Here is an 18423-nt window from a genome sequence, read left to right as displayed (position 1 = left end):
GCATTTGTAGGTTATAGGGGGAAATACGTCTCCTGAAATTTCTCATTTCCACTTCAATAGCTTACCGACTGAGCAATATATCAGAACATAACAGGTTAGAAAGAGCTTATTTAAATATCACGTTCATTAGTTAATTAACTCACAACTTGATTGTAATACGGTCAAAAAACCCAAACCCAAACAAAACAGTTTAGGGGGCAGCATTTCTACTAAAAACAAGGTACTTTACAAACTATCTAATTATAAATTCGGATACGGCAACCACATTGACATTAAAATATTCATGTAATCTGAACTGCAAAAATACAAGCTTTCATAACGCCAAAAAAAAAAAAAATCACCTTTGCTTTACCAAAATTTAAAAATTCCCAATAAAAAGAGATGATTTCTCAAGGACTATGTGTTAACTCCAGCACAAAAGACATACAAACTTTCAGTAGTTAATCTGATGACATTTAGTTATTTTACAAAAATAGCCAGATTTTACATTGTGTTTAAAGCATACTTTTCTCAATTTTAATTATAGCTATATTCAGGACAGAACAAATTAAGAGACTGTAGATTTGCTTTATTTTTATGTATATTTATTTATTCACTGGTTGACTCATTCATTCATTTACTCTGAACTACTCTATGATTTAAATATTTTCTCTACCTAAATAACTTTATACATCTGGCACATTTGGGAATTAAACTTTTCAGATCATCATCCTTTTTTATGAATTCTACTCTTTTTGTACCTAAACACACAAACATTGGAACACCTCAACTCCTTTTGTATATAAACACTTAAACACTGGAATATCCATTTTGTATTTCTATGAATTCCAGAAGGTCTATTTGTTTTAAATTCAGATTTTTATAGACTACGATTGTTCCTTAAGGGAATTATATATATTTAAACAATATGGTCTAAATAAATATTTTGAGTAAGAGACTATTGTGGCTTCAAAGGAAGTTTTATTCTAAATAACATTTTTGAAACAGCATAAAACTCTGACATACTATTTATTCACAACAAAACAGAACCAATGTGATCACTTGCCAACTCACCCACACTTAAAGAAAATAAATTATCATAAAATTATCAAAGGCAGTTAAGCCTCAAAAATGTACATGCTTTACAAGGAGACAGCTGGGAAGAGTAGAAATGATAAGCTTTCATTTTTTGTAAGCACATTGACTTCTTTCATTCAGCTAACATAGAAGTTCCTCCCACTCACTGCTGGGCATTCTCAACTACAGAGAATCCAGAGATGAGGAGGAAGTGGCAGGAAGGGGACACCAGGAAAAGAGCAGACAGTTTAGTCAGACTGTTCCCCCCTATATTTGCAGGGATTCTCATGCAGGTCTAGCTGTCTCATATTATCAGCCCCTCCGTGCCTCATCAAGAGTGCTCAATTCTGACATGATCAGCATTGCCAAATCCCCCAGAACAATAACAATAATGATTTTTTTTAAATCTGCAACTTATTAAAAGTAACTATTCCTTCTGCTTACCTTTATCATGGATATCTTGAAAGAAAAATCCATGCACCCAGCACCCACTGCTTTCACTTCTGCACCGCCACCTACATTTTAATTTTGCAATCTGGATTCTGCCCCACAAGGTTCTGAAACTTTCTCCAAAAGGAATGTTCTCATTAATTTCAGTCCCTTTTTCTAGTCTCCTGGTCTTCCCAGACCTCGATGCAGCTTACAGCACTCTCTTCTTCATTCCTGGGCTGTAGAGACCAACTACCCTAGCTTTTCTGGCAACAACGTCTCACTCTCTCTCCACTGTAAATAAATACAGGTGTTTCCCACGCCAGGCTCTCATTTTTTAATTTGGCAATTTTATCCCCTCCTACAGCTTCCAATATTATCACTATGCAAAAACCATCATTTTGGAGCCAAGTACTGTGTTAAGTGGCAGGAAATGGATGGCAGAGCCCCTGTGCTCAGGGACCCAACAGAGTTTGTGGGCAGTGGGTGTAGAGAAACGACCCTAAAAGAACAGAAGGAAGCCCTCAAACGGGCTGGAGAAGCACCATCTCTCCCTTTTTATTCCTGTCTTTTCTTCTTCCAAAGGTATGATTTTAAAATTTATAACAGTAACCTATTACCCATTATCATTAATAATAGCTAGATTTACTGGATATTTGCCATTCTCCACTCACTATGTTAAATATTTTATAAACATTAGATCTCTCAATCGTCAGAAAATACCATGAGGTTAGTACTATTATTACCTTTATTGCACAAATGAGGAAAATGAGGTGGAGATAATTCGGTACCCTGCCTAAAGACACTGAATTAATAAAGTCATAGGAATCGAAACCAAGTCTGTGTACACTCTCCACCTGACTGACTGAGAATTTTAGTTGTAATCCCATTTATAGTCAGGCAGTTGTGGGGTAGAGCCTCTCAACTTGCCCACCATTCAGCCCCCACTGTACACTGTTAACTCATGCTCCTCTTGCAGATTTCAACTCCAATATTACCTCCATGCCCCAGGGCAGCTGCCTTCATCTTCTGGTCCAGTTCCCCATTAGTTTCCAGTTTCACAAGGGGTCTTTCTGTCCTAGCACGTATCATGGTTGTGAATATTTATCTGTAGAACTTATCTTTATTTATCTATAATCTATTACATACAAATGTATTTATACATCTGTGTGATTATTTGGTTAATGTCTGTCTTCCCCTCTAGAATTTAAGCTCCACGAGGGCAGGGCAATACATTTGTTCAGCTTACAATGAATCCTGGAAAACAACAGGTACTCAAAAGGCACTTGAAGAAATACATGATCCTCTGAGCCTCTCCTCATCTCTAACGGTAGCAATAATATCACAGGAAAGTCAAAAGACTTAAATGAAATAATGACTATAAAGCACACAGCACTGGGCCTAGTAATGGGAAAAGCTCAATAAATGGAAACCATTTATAACCCAAGAAACTTTCCACATATTATATTTGAATTTTTTCCCCTTATGAGTCTTCCCAATGTGCTATTTTCCTAACACTTCATAAAATGTTTAATACATATTTAGTCTTAATGAATAAATGAACACTTTGACATACGTGATGCCATATTATTCATACTATAATCCTCCAAGGTAGGTATGACAGGGATTAGTATTTATTTTTAATATTAGAGTTTGGAAATGTTTATATGGATATTACATGGCTCTTAAATGATAGGGTGGATTTCCCAATTATTAATCAGTTTATTTCCATTCTCTATACAGAAAGGAAGAAAACATACAATTAAACCAGTAAATTATAAATACTGACATTCAAAAGCATATCTAAAATAAAATAGGTCAATTAAGAATAAAAATATTTAATCAAGGTTTGGTCAGTAAAACTTTTATATCTGAATATTAAATAGGAGTGCATTTGAAGGTATTCTGGATGAGTTCCAAAGCCCTATTCAAATAAGATTCTGTTATCACTAAAATTGAAGTCTCTTTAGCTTTATTATAGTCATAGCTGGCTTGTACTCTGCAAGTATATGTGAACTGCACATAACCTTCTCACTAAGTGACATTTCCCAGGAAAACACGATTGTTGCTTCAGCTAATATTTAGTGTACCTCACAAAAGAACTATAAATAAATCTCATTAATAAATCTATTAGCTGTTTCTTATCTGGGAAGACTTATATAAGTTACATATTAATACAAAATAACAAAAAGGCAAAATAAGGCCACAGGGCAATTAGAAACATAAAACATATATTCTGAAGCAGCAATCATAGGAAGGAAACAAAAAAATGAAAAATTTAAATTCTAGGTTTTGCTTTTCCCTAAGAAAAACTATTTGCCAGGAGATCCCTTCAAGGTGTTTATTAACCCTGGCTAACTCTCCCATATAAAACTAAAAAATTATTAAATTGTTTTCCCCTTGTTCATTTTTGGGGAGGACATCAAGATTTATAACTTAGACTATGAAATTGTACTTGAATCATTTTTAAATGTTTAATATATAAGTACCTGACCTACATTAAAACAGAATTATAGAAAAAGCTGATCATTAACATAGCATCCTTTCTGTCCCATCAGTTTCTTCTGTAAACTTAGGTGGTAGATTCTAGGTGTATAAATGAATTGGCTATGATGGTCATAAGTGACAAGGCTCACCTTTTTTATTTTTAGCATGAAAATATTTCTTAATAAATTGAATTCTCTACTTTGGAAGTCACATGTAGATATCATAAATATGTAAAATTGGCCAACCCTCCACAAGGATACAAAATAGTCTATGTTATAATGAACTCTTATTAAGTCATCACTACATATGTTACTCGTCTCCAAACACAGACACAAGTCCAAAGAGAAAAGATATACAGGGTGTCAGAGATCAAATGAACCATTTTATTGGGTAGGAAATCATCTTTGAAGTACTTCGCTCTTCAAAAAATAAAAAATAAAAACCTGAAATAGAAAATTATCTGCTAACGAATCTGGAAGATAAATATTCCAGTACTGTCACAGATTACACTGTAGTAATTACAAAGTAACAGTTACCAAGCATTATGGATGAAGAGAATGGCCAAAGAGACCCAGAGATTAATGGGACTTCTACACATTGTATCTTGTATACAAAAACCTAGGACAGTACTTCAAAAACACTGTCATGAATATTCTAAAGAATTCAAATGATAGTAATGTGATTAAGTCAGGAAATAGCTCCCCATGTAATTATCAGGTCAGTTTTTTCCTTCCCATTTTCACATGGCTGATACATAAAGCTAATGGGAAAGAAACAACTTCCAAAAGAAGTACTTTGAGTGTTAACTAAGACTTGGAAAATCACTATGACATTGCCTTTGTAGAACTCCTCAATATCGTGAATTTGGCTAACACACAATGCAGCCTGAGCAAACAAAACTTCAGTTTTTTTGAATGGTGGTCAGTTTCTGAGTCATCATGAACTAGACAAAAGCACAAGAAACTTACATTTACTTGATTACAAAACTCAGACATGATTAAAACAAAGGTATGTCTCCCTGTTGTGCTACAGGGTTTTTGCAACCAGAATATCGAACTAAGACAAGATGGCGTGAGTTGGACAAAGAACATTGACCAAAAGATCCATAGTTTTAAATATCCTACGAAGAAGTTTTATAACAATCTAAAAGTCTTATCTAACTCTAACTATGAGAATATTTTTAAAAAGATTTTATTATTTGAGAGAGAGAGCACAAGAGAGAGAACAGAAGGAGAGGGACTCGATCCCAGGACCCTGGGATCATGATCTAAGCTGAAGGCAGACGCTTAACCAACCAGGAGCCAGCCAGGAGTCCCAACTATGAAACTATTAATATAAATCTATAGTTGTAATAAGGTGGGTATGTTTTCAGTATTTATACAAAAAAAATTACAAATCTAAGTTTCAATGGGCAATGTTCACGGAGTTCACAAAAATTAATTATCAGTGATTATAAAGTATACTATAAAAGTTAAGAGTTCACAGAGTGTTAAACTGCATGTAAATGCCACTACTCATAACAGTAGTAAGAGCAAATGAGAAGCAATAAAGTTGTTCTGTCTGCTTAACAAAATCCACTCAAAATTTCACAATGTGAAATTACAGCAAAAGTATGTATCTTACTTGGGGTAAGACAAATTTGAGATTGAAAAATTAATTAACCCTTCAATAACAACTTCCTTCAAATTTGTCTAAATGTTTTTAATGTCATATGAAGAAATAACAACTTGATGAAAATGATCATTTTGTTGTACATAGGTGTTCTAAAATTTCTTGGTGTCTTCAACAATTAGATTTTGTGGCTGAATCAGAGGATTTGAAGATACATGGTAAGGCCAGACTCACTGCAAGGGCCAGATGCTATTGACATAAACATGGTCAAGATGAAAAGCTGGACAATTCAAAGATGGTCAAACTTCAACAAATCACCATGAGAATAAAATTATTGATCAAGGAAATACATCATCCTCATAATAAACATTTCCAACATAATTGAAAGAGATTCACTGGGGAGAAGTGGCCTTTCAAAACCATTTACTGTTAAAATCCAGAGTTTAAACCTTGAGTTTCTCTTAAAAGCTACGATCCCTCTATTAACTGGTGAATGGATTAAAAATATGGCATATTCCATATGATGGAATATTATTTGGCCATAAAAAGGAATGAACTACTGATATATAGTACAACATGGGTGAACCCTGAAAACATTATGTGAAGTAAAAAAAAATAAAAAATAAAAACCAGTCACAAAAGACCACATATACAGGATTCCATTCATTATGAAATGTTCAGAACATAAAAATCCATAAAGACAGAAAGTAGTTAGTGGTTACTTAAGGCTTGCAGGGATAGCTAAAGGATTTCTTTTTGGGGTGATGGAAATGTTCCAAAAATGACTATGATGATGGTTGCATGCAACTGTGAATATATTAAATCTATTGAATTGTACACTATAATGATAGAATATATGGTGTATGAACTCTATCTCAATAAAGCTGTTTTAAAAGGGGCGAAAGACAAAACTCACTGCATCACCTGGTTTCCACTGGTGGCATTAAATTGCCTAACTCATAAGATAGCATTCCCCCGGGATACATAATGTAGCATAATATCCTTCTTTAACCTAGTAGGTCTTCAATATGCAAATGCTAAATGAGTGAATAAACAGAAGGCAAACAAAAAAAAATTTCCCTGCTACCTAAATTTAAAAATCCCTTCTACTCTGAAAATATTAAAGCCTAATATATCCATCTAAAAATCGGCAATTATTTTCTAAGTCCATTGTCATTTTTCCTTCAGGAAAATCTAAGACATTCTTAAACAAATTGGGGGGAGGGTAGCTGTCAGTTATCCTCAGCATACTAATATCAAGATACTAAAACAAATAAGAGAATTTGTTAAAAATTGACAGTGATGGGGGTGCCTGGGTGGCTCAGTTAAGCATCTGACTTCATCTGAGGTCATGATCTCAGGGCCCTGGGATCAAGCCCTGTGTAGAGCTCCACACTCAGTGGGGAGTCTGCCTGTCCCTCTGTCTCTCTTCCTGCTCATGCTCCCTCGTTCTCTGTCTCTCAAATAAATAAAATCTTTAAAAAAAACCTGACAATGATGAATTGTCATGTATACTAGCAAAAACATTCCTCAATTTACTGCAATGAAAAAGTTACTTCTGAAAAAGTCAGGTTTTGGTTTAGGGGGAGGAAGCAAAGAAGGAAAACCATAAGCTTCTGAGTAAATGTTTATACATGAGTGTGAATGTTTCTATGACTATATGTGAATACATAAACACAAACAGGGAGAAAGAGACATATACACAGGCGCATAAATTTTCACAGACATGGGTCCAACGAGCATCTGTAGTCATTACCTTACGACCACAACCTACAATCAATCGACATGAGGAAGACCCCATTTAAATAATTTAGGAGTTCAGAGCAAAAATCAACAGCGGGATATAGCCAATTATATAAGGAAAATACCCATGCTTCTATGCCATCAAAGCATATGCAGGCTTTGGAGTGCATGTGTTATGTTTTTTTTCCCCCAATTAAATTAGGCCTATGGTAATACAAGCTATTTTGTTAGGCAATTAGTAATATTAGAGAAACAGGAAATGAAAAGGCATTTCAATTTGGGCAGAAACATTTTATTTTCTTACCTAACAGTTAACAATTAAGATATTCCATTTATTGCCTGTATGCTTACAAATTTTACAGACTACTCACACAGGCAGCTGTGATAATTAGAAAGGAAATACTCTTTCAGTGAACATACCTATCATCTAATTGAAAATAAGGAGTTAGCTCATCCAGAATACATAACTTTATATGAGGAGCCAAAGCACCTCTGATATCATATGAATGCTAAGTAATACTCATCTCATTTCACCTTAATGTTGAATCAGCAATTTTGTATTCCATTGATATACATTTTATTCATTTTCACTAATGCAATTTGAAAGGCGGTAATGTGATTACATTTCTCTGTGGCATTCATGAAAACAATTACTAATATAATATGATAGAGAAGACATTAATAAGGAAGGGATTTATAATGAGATGCAAGAAGATTTATAAACCTTTAAGCACTTTACAAAGAAATACTCCTCCTTAGGCAAGAAGACAAGATAAAGCCTTAAGTTCCAGTATTTCAGGACGCAGCTACAATCCTGGGAAGAATGATTTGCATGATGATCTCATATTTTGGTGACCAAGCGGAGAGGTGCAGGAATAACCTAAGACTTGTCCCAAGTTGTGCCCAAATGTAAGACATTTTCCTAACTCGATGATGCCTCTCCTTCCCAGACAGCATGAGAAGGACCCCTTTAAGGAAGGAGTACCTCTAAATCTTGATCCGCTTCCAAAGGAGCTAGCCACATTATTTCAAATGCCAGAGAACAGTAATCAATCCATTTACCAATCAAAAGCATAAGGTGGGTGACCTTTTAACTAAATTTACTCCTCTAGGCCTATGAAAAGAATTTATCCCAGTGAAGCAACAAGGGAGACAAGTTGTTGCATTTTAGAATGTATCGTTTCAGATGACAAATCTGATTACCCAGGCCAATTGAGGCAGCCTTTGTGAGACTAATAATATCCACGTTTGTTCAGTGCTATGAAGCTTGCATAATACTTCAAATACATTCTCGTATTTAATCATCAAAATCCCCCAAATTAGAGATTTTTCAAACAGCAGAAAATGAGGCTCTGAGATGTCCTTAAATGGCCACAGATAGTAATCCAGGGCTCCTTCCACTCTGCCTGTGTATGAAAGGCGAGAAGCTAAATAATTCCCCTTGCTACCCTCCCTCCGCAGTGAGATTTCCTCAGATACTTTTTTTTTTTTAGTTCCAACAGGAGTTTAAAACCGAATAAGAGATGTGGACTAAACTACACTCAAAGGGAGAGGTGTGGGTAAAGGTTTAAGCAACTTGAAAAGGTGCAAAGTAAGCAGTTAATTTATATTAGGATTTTCCATAAAATAGTACATTTTAGACAGAGAAAGCAACTCTGAACAGCTTTCTATGGAGTCTTTAAATGGTTATATTAAGAAAGGCCAAAATCTGAAAAAAGTGACACAAGGTATTCCTATGAACACTTGGTTCATTTTATATCACCTTATTTCTACCTGTCTTGGGACTGCCCATTAGTAAGTAGTGTATCTCAACAAACATTTTAATGCTTTCCATTGTGCATATATAACTGTACATCATAATTATGTCTGATTATGAAAGACTATGTTTCTTTGCCCGAGAGCAGATATCACCTCAGGAATCATACCTATTACAAATAATAATAATGATATGATGAACAGTCTACATGCCCTCTTATACGTTATTTATGTTAGGTCACTGATTCCCCAGGGGTCCGTGCTGAGACCTGAACTGGCTTCATTAGAGCCTCACATAAATCACTAAAGGCACATCTTGATTTTACCACTGGCTAGAGTCGCCAGAATTTTTCAAGTGAAACCTCTCAGGTAATACATTTTTTAAAAACACAAATACAATATTATCATTTCTTCTAAAAGGTGGTTTTCTAAAATTCAAAGGGCTACATTCAGATGCTCAGAGAAATCTCACAAATTTCTATGGAATCTATAAGTATCTGAGGGTAAAATGTGCCCCAGAGTACTGAGAAAACATTATTCTCTTTTTTCTTGTAAGTATTAGTTGGTTAAAAGACAAAGAGAGACATATAGAGAAAGATGGCAAAAAACAGACTATCCAGCTGCTAACAAATGCTTCAACTTCACTGAGCAAACAGAGAAACTATGCAATGGTTGTCAGGAACTCTGAGCTAACTCGTGAAGATTAAGAAATAAATAGAAAGCCTTGTAGGAAAAAAAAAAAAAAGGAGTCTTCCAGAACAATGTTAATGTCATCTTGGGCATGTGGACTGGGTTCACATGTGTGTCAGCTGAATCAACATAATGGCCTATAACAGCTTCGAAGCAGCTAATATGGTCCATTGGGTCAATAATCCGTGAACTAAGAAGGATTTACTTGATAGACTATAAATGGTTCATAAGAACTCAAAAATCACTCCATCAGATCAAAAATCCAATTTTCATATGGTGCCTTTTACGAATTAGCCAAAAGAAAGTAATAGCTCTAAAGGACTTCAAGGTCTATCAGTTAAAAATTTACTTTTTAAAGAACAGTGTAGAGGAGGAAGGATTAAATGCATCTCTCTTTCTCTCTGGTGAACCAACCTATTTTAAGGGGAAAAATACATTTTATGGTGGAAAGCTCATGTACAACAGGAAATATTCATGGGCTTTTCACATTTTCCTATGGGTCCTTGAATGTATGGACCCAAACAAATGAAAGCATAAACATACACATGTATCCTCCACCCCACCCACCCCCCGGATATATCTCCACTTACCTGCATACATTATCACTAATTACAAAACACTATTTGTAGGATAGCAGCATTTAAAGATGAAGATTTATATTTTATTTTTGCTTCTTTGCATAGGTTGTGAGAGTCTGTAGTGTGAGGCATGTGGAGACATTTGAGATGGCATATGGATACTGGCAAATGTTTTCATCTTCACATGTGGAAGAGTAGGCAAAAAAAAACAACAACAACCCTACGAAAGGCAAACAGTAGGAACTACAATATGTTTTCCACATTTAAGAGAGAGAGGAGGGGGCTGGCTGAAGCATATATAGCTGGTGTTTACAGATAACTTCAACTTCCGCCCACTCTACACTACAGAGAAATACCAGCTTTATCCTGTATTTGTGAATTTCATTATGTATTCACACTAGGTGATAGTGGTTGCAGATTAATTTTTTTAAATGTAAGCCATCTATGTGAATAAATGTATTTACTAAGTTTGTGGCAAAGAAGAAAAGCAGAGAAAAATGCTCCAAAAATATAACAGGCTGTAATTAGAATTCTTAATAAGAAAGAATTTCTTTCCTAGGGAAGAAAATGTGATCTATCACTTCTCTCTCAAAATGCTATTAGCCTCTCTTCAACATAAGAACAACAAGAAGGAATCTTTTCTCTTTTCTTTTACAGGAGTAACACTGAATAAAATAATAAATGTTTTTACATCAAAGTGTATTAGCTATTGACATAAACTCAGTCCTCTTAACTTTTACACAAGAGAAAGAAAAATTCCAATAATTCTGAAATAGACAGATAAAACTTTTCTCTGTGGCTACGGCCATGTACTATTATATGTAACCGCTTATTTTTAAAAAGAGCCTTATTGGTGCTCTCAGAAGGATTTTCTTTTATACATAGCTTTATCCTATAATTTTGTCCCTGTTGGGCACGCTGCCTAAATTTAAACACAAACAGTCAAGCAATGAAGAAACATTAACACATTTACTGTGAACAAAAACTCCCAGTTGTACAGTGAAATTTTAATACATTTCAACTTATCTCTTTTACTAATGGGGAGAGTACAAACCCTGCAGGAATTCGCTCTGCAAACTGGTAATTACAGTAGACTCACTTTTTTATAATGCATATGTATAGTCAGACACAAAAACCCTGGCTGCCCTTTTGATGTAGGTTACAATAGGAATGTTTTAAAAATTACGAAAATCTACAGCAATTCTAAAGGAATGCATTATTTCATGGAAAACTGTCCTTTAACTCTGTATATGGACACAAATAGACATATATTTAGATATTTGCTTTATACACCAGAAGGCACAAGCTTTATCAGCATGTGCTTTCATGTCATTTTCCCCGTAATCTTAGTGTATAGAATAAATCCACTCTTTTTATTTTTTTTACAAAGCTGGATGTGATTTTGAATATCATAATTCATCTCTCACATAAAGATGATATTCTTTCATCTGTCTGGTTTTCCTAGTTTGTCCCCTCTAGTTTCAGGGATTTAAATCTATATTTTGAGTTCTCAGAGAATCTCTTTATTAAATAATTAAGGATTCCAAACCAATAATTTGTCTCTCAGTACAGGCAGACATAACCCCTTGACAAAAAAGACCCTTGTACATACCTGCACAGAACAAGAACCATATACTCTAATATTAATACTAGTAGTGCAGAAAGCTGACAGAAATGAAGCAAAATCTCTGTTACTATTCACATCACTTGCTAGACACTTTACATTTATCTGTCAAATTTTGGTTGCACAATAACTTTCTTAAAGAAATTGAAATCTGATAGAATGCTAAGAGGCTATCAATATATAATTTACATTAAAATCATGTTGCTAAGTATTGGCATACTGGGGAAAAACAAAGGCAGAGAAATCTTTTGAGTAGACATAACGTGGAATATTTTGGGAATCTCAAAATAGTAAATTAATTAATAAAAAATTAATTAATTAATTAATTAAGTGGCTAAAATGTATGTGAGTGAATAACACCTACAAATTCCAGGGATATCTATCTGAAAATAGACACTATATATAAAAAAAAAAGAAAACAGACACTATAAAATTCACATAATCCATAAAATATATAGAATGCATTACCAAAATATGCAAGTTGCTGTGCAGAAATCATTTCCTGGTCATCTGAATTCAGATAAGAGTGACAAGAGGTAAACAGTCTCAGTCAGTTTGGCTGTGAAAGACTCCAGTAACCATTGTAAGATACATATAAAAAAAGTATCTTATTTTGAGGTTGCATACCTAGCTCATTCTTATTTTGAGGTTGCATACCTAGCTCATCTTCTAGGCAATATTAGTAACATTCTAACTTTAGGTCTCTCTCTCAGTATAGAAAAGAATACTTTCTTCTCTACCATTACCATTTTTCTGCTCCCAAAATCAACTTACACACACAGACACACACAGACACACACACGCACACACACACACACACACACACACACACACACACACACACACACACACACACACGGTGTACCTGAAACCAAAAAAAGGAAAACCAGACTCATCACAGTTCATGAGCCAGGCCCTAGCCCTGTCACAATCAATGTATAATATCCTTGGGCAATACTTACTGCTTCTATCTAGCAATGAAATGCCACACTCCCCATTCTTTAAAAAGCCAAGCACCAAAATATATTTTCTTCTATATTCTTTCTTTAAAGTCAGTATTTTGCTGCTACCCCTGTTCTTCTCTGATCCAAGTGTGACCAAAAACATCAAGTTGTGGCTTTAATATGAAGAAATGAACAGGAGTACACCTCAAGGATGACTACATGTAAAACTGCAGCCTCAAGAATCCATTCACACTATATAAACACAACTAAACATTAAAGAGTAACACTTTTAAAATATATGTGGTCTGTCATAGTGCTTTCATTCTGCTAAATCTATTACCCCAAAGACAAGGCTAGAACTTGTAAAACACAAATATGCCATCTGCTCCCTCCTAACTAAATTTTGAATGCAAAGTGATCAGGGATAGGAGTTTAACGTCAACCACATGATAAAGGATTTGAAGGGTTAAATCCTAACTTGTGCTACAGTCATTTACAACTTTCTCAGGGTCAAAAGTAAGAGGAACAAATTCAAAATTCTGATTCCCTTGCTGCAAGACACCCTGATAGCTAAGAACCAAAGCCTACCATACAATAGCCTTCAATACCAAACACGCACATCCTTCTAACATCTTCTCCAAATGAACAGCTCCCTCAATTTGTCTTTCAGTAAAGGTGAAAAGTTGGTTGAGGGAGTCAATTTGAATTCCCTGTACAGACTGATGAAATCTTCTCAATCTGCTTTCTTGCTCTGGAAAGGAATGAAATGGTCAGACTATTATAGAATCCTGGTTAGTAGGTAAAGTAATACATGAAAAAGAGGCAATATATTAAGATGTTTAACACTTTCATACATTCCAACTTTTCTTTAATGAAATGATTCAGAAGGTACTGCTATATGTTGTGGTGTCCCCACCTCTTCAGCACGATCACCATCAGACAAGTCAATATACATTATCAGAGGACTGGATGATCAAATACACACAAACTCGTTCTGTTGGTCTACAAAGAATGATAAAGGAAGACAGCAGCAACCAATAAAGTTTTACTGCATTTATCACTCACCCACATTCAGAACCCTGATGTATCAGAAGCCTATGCCTGGTCTATGCTATGTATTTTGAATAATTCCAGAGGGACCTTAAGTAGATGACCACAGACCACAGGCACTGCTCTTCATGAAACTGGACATCCGTGGCAAACAGAAACAAAAAACACAAGAAAACAGAGTACACGCCATATTTCTGCAAAGTACCTCGCAGTGTTGTAAGATCACTATTTCTTAGACTATTTGGACAATTAGTATGTTCCACTTGGGTGAACCCATAAATAGATCAGGAAAGCACAATTCAATATGATTTAACGGAAACAGTATCTGAATACCTATAGAGCTGGCAGTGAACACGTTTTAATATTTTATGTTTGATCATCTCCAGTAAATGTGGAGCTATTATTTTAATTGTAAAATATATTACCTGCGTTCAAGTTAACACCAAAGCATAGCTGCCAGATGGTATGCCTTGGATATAAAAGTAGGAGTGACAGAATTTTAAGTGGGCATATACTTGCAGTCTTATTTTCCTTTAGACGACTAGTCTACAGGTACATTCAGCTTTTTTTTTTTTTTTAATTGAAGCAGACTCCCCTGCTGAGCAGGGAGCCCCATGCGGGACTCGATCCCAGGACCCTGGGATCATGACCCAAGCCAAAGGCAGACGCTTAACCAACTGAGCCACCCAGGTGCCCAGGTACATTAAGCTTTTTGCCTCTTCATCAGATACTAACAGATTTTAGAGTTAGACTATTTAATGCTTATTTAGCCACACTCTAATTGCCAAAACATCATTTTTGGTATTTACTTCCATGCAAAATATTTTTGATTCTGTGTGTCAGTTCATTGAAATAGAGATTTTTTTCCCCCCAAATTAATCTGCTTAATTTTAAAAAGTTAATGATGAGGAGAAAAAATCCTCTGGTGCCAAAAGTAGTATAAAGTGGTAGTGTAGTATCAACTACGAAAGCTTGTTTGTGTGTGAGGCTACTCTGTTACACCTGAGTTAATAACTTAAGACTGCACATGGCTGTCAGATATGTTACCTTTATGCCTGAGAACACAAAACATATAAAGAGAACGGGGTGAGGAATGTAAAACGTGTACAAATAGTGCTTCCAATATGAAACTACTTCTTGCTTTCATTGGAAATCACAGAAAATGGGTTGGTGCATCTTTTCTTTTATTATTTCAACACTGTAGACAAAGCAAGGGGAGTTTACAATGAAGGTGAGGTTTATCAATGTGCTGAGAAAACAAAGTTTCTTAGCACTATCTCATCCTCTTTTGCTATTGCCCAAATGCTTCCACTTCTTTAAAAAAACAAAGCAAAACAACTCATATCTATTAAATAGAAAAGAGAACAGATATATGTAAGAATCAGCCATGGCACCCTGCAGAAGTACGGGTTGCCAGGACCACACTTCAGAATTAATAAATTAGCATCTCAAACACCATGCATGATCCCCAAAGGGAGCACCTCCTAGAATTTCACACCCTGGGCTCCTCAGTGGCCTCACCCTAGTCTCAGCCCTGGAACAGTTTATATTAGTGTGGTGCCCCAAAGATGCAAGGGAATGGTCCCCTCTGAGAACTAGATAAAAGACATAAATGCAAGAAGATGCTCTGCTTGAAGGACTTCAGGGGCAAAGGGAAACCCCAAACTTGTTTCATATCCCTCCGGATACTGTGAAGGAAGTAAGCAGTTTCCTGAGAAAGGCCTCAGGAGCTTTTCCAATGTTAGAAAGCAGAGCCTCTCACGGGAGCAGTGGTCCCAGCCAACTGTTGAAGCAAGATCCCACTACATACCCCTGAGCCTGAAACTGATGGAGGGGGGAAGAGGAAGCTAGAAAGGGCCAGGGTCTGGGTGCCTAAATGGCTATCTGTTTGCATTTTAAATGGATGAAGGCAAGAGACATGAATGATTCATATGACTAATCAATTCCCTTAGTAATTCCCTTCCTCCCTTCTGCCACCACTCACCAATTTTTCAATATGCATTTAAGAAAGTAGAGAGTTTGCCTACAACTGGCAATGACTGCAGTTCCTTTCCCTATAAATGGAAGTCAGGTAATATCTGCACATTTTGAAAAGTAATGTATAGGAAAGTGCCCCTCCAACATATCTGCTCAGCAATGCTTCTCTTCTTCCCAGTCCCCTCCCTTGTACATAATCATCAAAGTCTGGAGTCATATACAGCAATCAAGTTTTGACATACTTAAAAATTTCTAAGGACAGGGTGCTAATCTGCTTTCATATTTTTTTTGTCATTCCAAACTGCTTGCAGCAACTAAATCCTTTGCTCCAGACCCTTATGAATACAAAGCAGATTCATCTCCTAATTTACAGTAATTGTAAGTGAATTGGGCCAAATGGCTCCCAAACTGATTTTTGAAAGACTGATATGCCCTCTTCTGGCTTCTTATTTAAGAAAAAAATAAAACAAAAATGTCAGTTTGTTAGGTGCATAAAAAATGTGAGATGAAAGGTTGTCTGTTGATTTACTATATTTACTACTGATAATTTTAATTACTTAGTAGAGATTTTCACAGGTAAGTGATAATATTTGGAATCCCCAACAGTATAAAAGGTGAGGATACCTTCCAATGACACCGCGCTCAGCAAAGGGGCTTTCAACGAATTTTTCCCCAAGTCAAATAACAATGCTGAAGAGGATATAAACTGCAGGAACAAGGGTCAGAAAAGTAAAAAGCAAAATATATGTACCCACTAGCAAAATATGAGAAAAAGTCCTCCCCTTGGTGCCACACACACCATCAGCGCGCCCCACTGTATGCCCACGCAGGCCTGCTTGCACAGCTCGGGGCCGACAGCAATGCCAATTAGTGTCAGTTGTGATGGGGTTTTAGAGACACAGCCCTTTGTCTTAGAGGAAGTGGGCTGCAACCACCAACTTACTGTACAGAGGCAACCTAACAACCCATTAGGTGGAAATGACTTTTCAGCCACTTCCTCCAGGGACTACATCAGAAAATGATGGCTTAGACAGATGGGAACATTTTTACATTTCTGTATTAACTGCATCCAGGAAGGTAGATTTTTATCATTTAATGCTTCCCAATTCTCATTTCATCCCCTTCTCTCCTCTACGTTATTCCTTCATTCCCTATAATATCGATATACAATATTACCTAATAAAATGATGAACTTTAGAAATAGAGGGAGCTGTCTCTCTGCATGTATTAAGAACATTCTATGGGTCATCCACGAAAACTTTTGGGAAGCACTAATAACAAGATATTCATTACTGGAATATTGTTCTGGAACAGCCTTTTTTGTTTTGAAAAGCTGTTGATGATTATCCTTTATACCTCCAGTTGTCAAACTAGTATTAGATTTGATTAAATCTATTAAGATGCAAAAGCAATCCACCTCCTTAGTCCAGGAAAGGATGAAGTCAGGCACTGCAAACAGGAATGTTCACACTTCTGTTGCAAAGTCAAGGCTGGGGCTCTAATCCAGCATTATATCCAGGTGCAAGGGTTGTGACAGGGCTAAAAGTAACATTTACTCCCACTCATAGCATCAGATAGAATACTAACACTACACAAGAATACTTACAATCTGTTAGAATTTTTAATTTCATGTTCTTTACAATGTGAATTCAAAAACACACATTTATTAAATACTACCCATGTAAACAAATACTTGCTAAACATTTAATAATCAGGTTTGTCCTAACTAATCCACCATAAAAATCATACTCTTTGTCCATGTGCAAAATTGCTTCATTGAATATCATTTTGAAACATTAAGTATCCATAGCATACATAAACATTTTAGCAATAAGCAGACCTCAAACATTTTTGTAATAGAGGTAGGTATCCAATAATCAGAACACCCTTTTTTGTTCAAGATAATCCAGTGCAGATAGAACCAAGAGGATGGAAGTACATCCGGCAGTAACAGGAGGTTTTTCAGTGACGTTTTATTTTAAGTGGGCTTCACAGAAGCCAATACCTCAAATATCACCTTATTGTTGCTGCCCCTATTAATACAAAGCATGAGGGATGTAAATTTTTTCTTGAAAATTCTTCTGTTTAGGTCTTCTTAAAAACCTTTCTCTCAAGCTCCAACAAATTAGATGTCCTATAAAACATCTAATATGGAATATTCTGTCATAGTTCCGATTATAACATGTTTAAAATTTTCATATAAATTGTTAATGTTTTCCTTACTCAAATCAAGTATAAAAAGATACAAAGGTACATGAATTCTAGTAAATAAAATTTTGGTTTTGTATACTAAATAAAATCTTACATAAATAATAATAAAGGTTTCAAGTTTTATTTGACTTGGATGTTGACAAAACAGTTTTTTTTCTTGTTCAAATTAGTTCATGATTTTGAGAGCATTAACACTTTTCTTGCTTATTCAACAGAAATATAATATTAAAAGCAGATATCTGGGCTCTATCTTAAAACACCTCTCTCA

At 35.5% G+C, this 18423-nt stretch overlaps 1 protein-coding gene across 8 annotated transcripts in view; it reads right to left on the bottom strand.

Moving 5' to 3' along the window:
• BNC2 (basonuclin zinc finger protein 2) overlaps window positions 1-18423 on the bottom strand; it is a 349620-nt gene that overhangs the window by 158648 nt on the left and 172549 nt on the right. Inside the window, exon 1 of one of the 8 annotated variants that reach the window (XM_087869624.1) lies at window positions 1501-3243. The exons of the other annotated variants lie outside the window; for them this stretch is intronic. Coding sequence (XP_087725750.1) covers window positions 1501-1533 — 33 coding nt within the window. The 5' untranslated portion in view covers window positions 1534-3243. Of the gene's footprint in view, window positions 1-1500; window positions 3244-18423 lie in introns of those variants that run through there. 8 annotated transcript variants of the gene reach the window in all.

This window comes from Ursus americanus, chromosome 18 (genome assembly GCF_024610735.1).
Source record: "Ursus americanus isolate L20-20 chromosome 18, mUrsAme1.1.p, whole genome shotgun sequence".
NCBI classification, from domain to species: Eukaryota; Metazoa; Chordata; class Mammalia; order Carnivora; family Ursidae; genus Ursus; species Ursus americanus.
The sequence above is the reverse complement of the archived record's forward strand: the minus strand, read 5'-3'. Positions and strand labels throughout refer to the sequence as shown.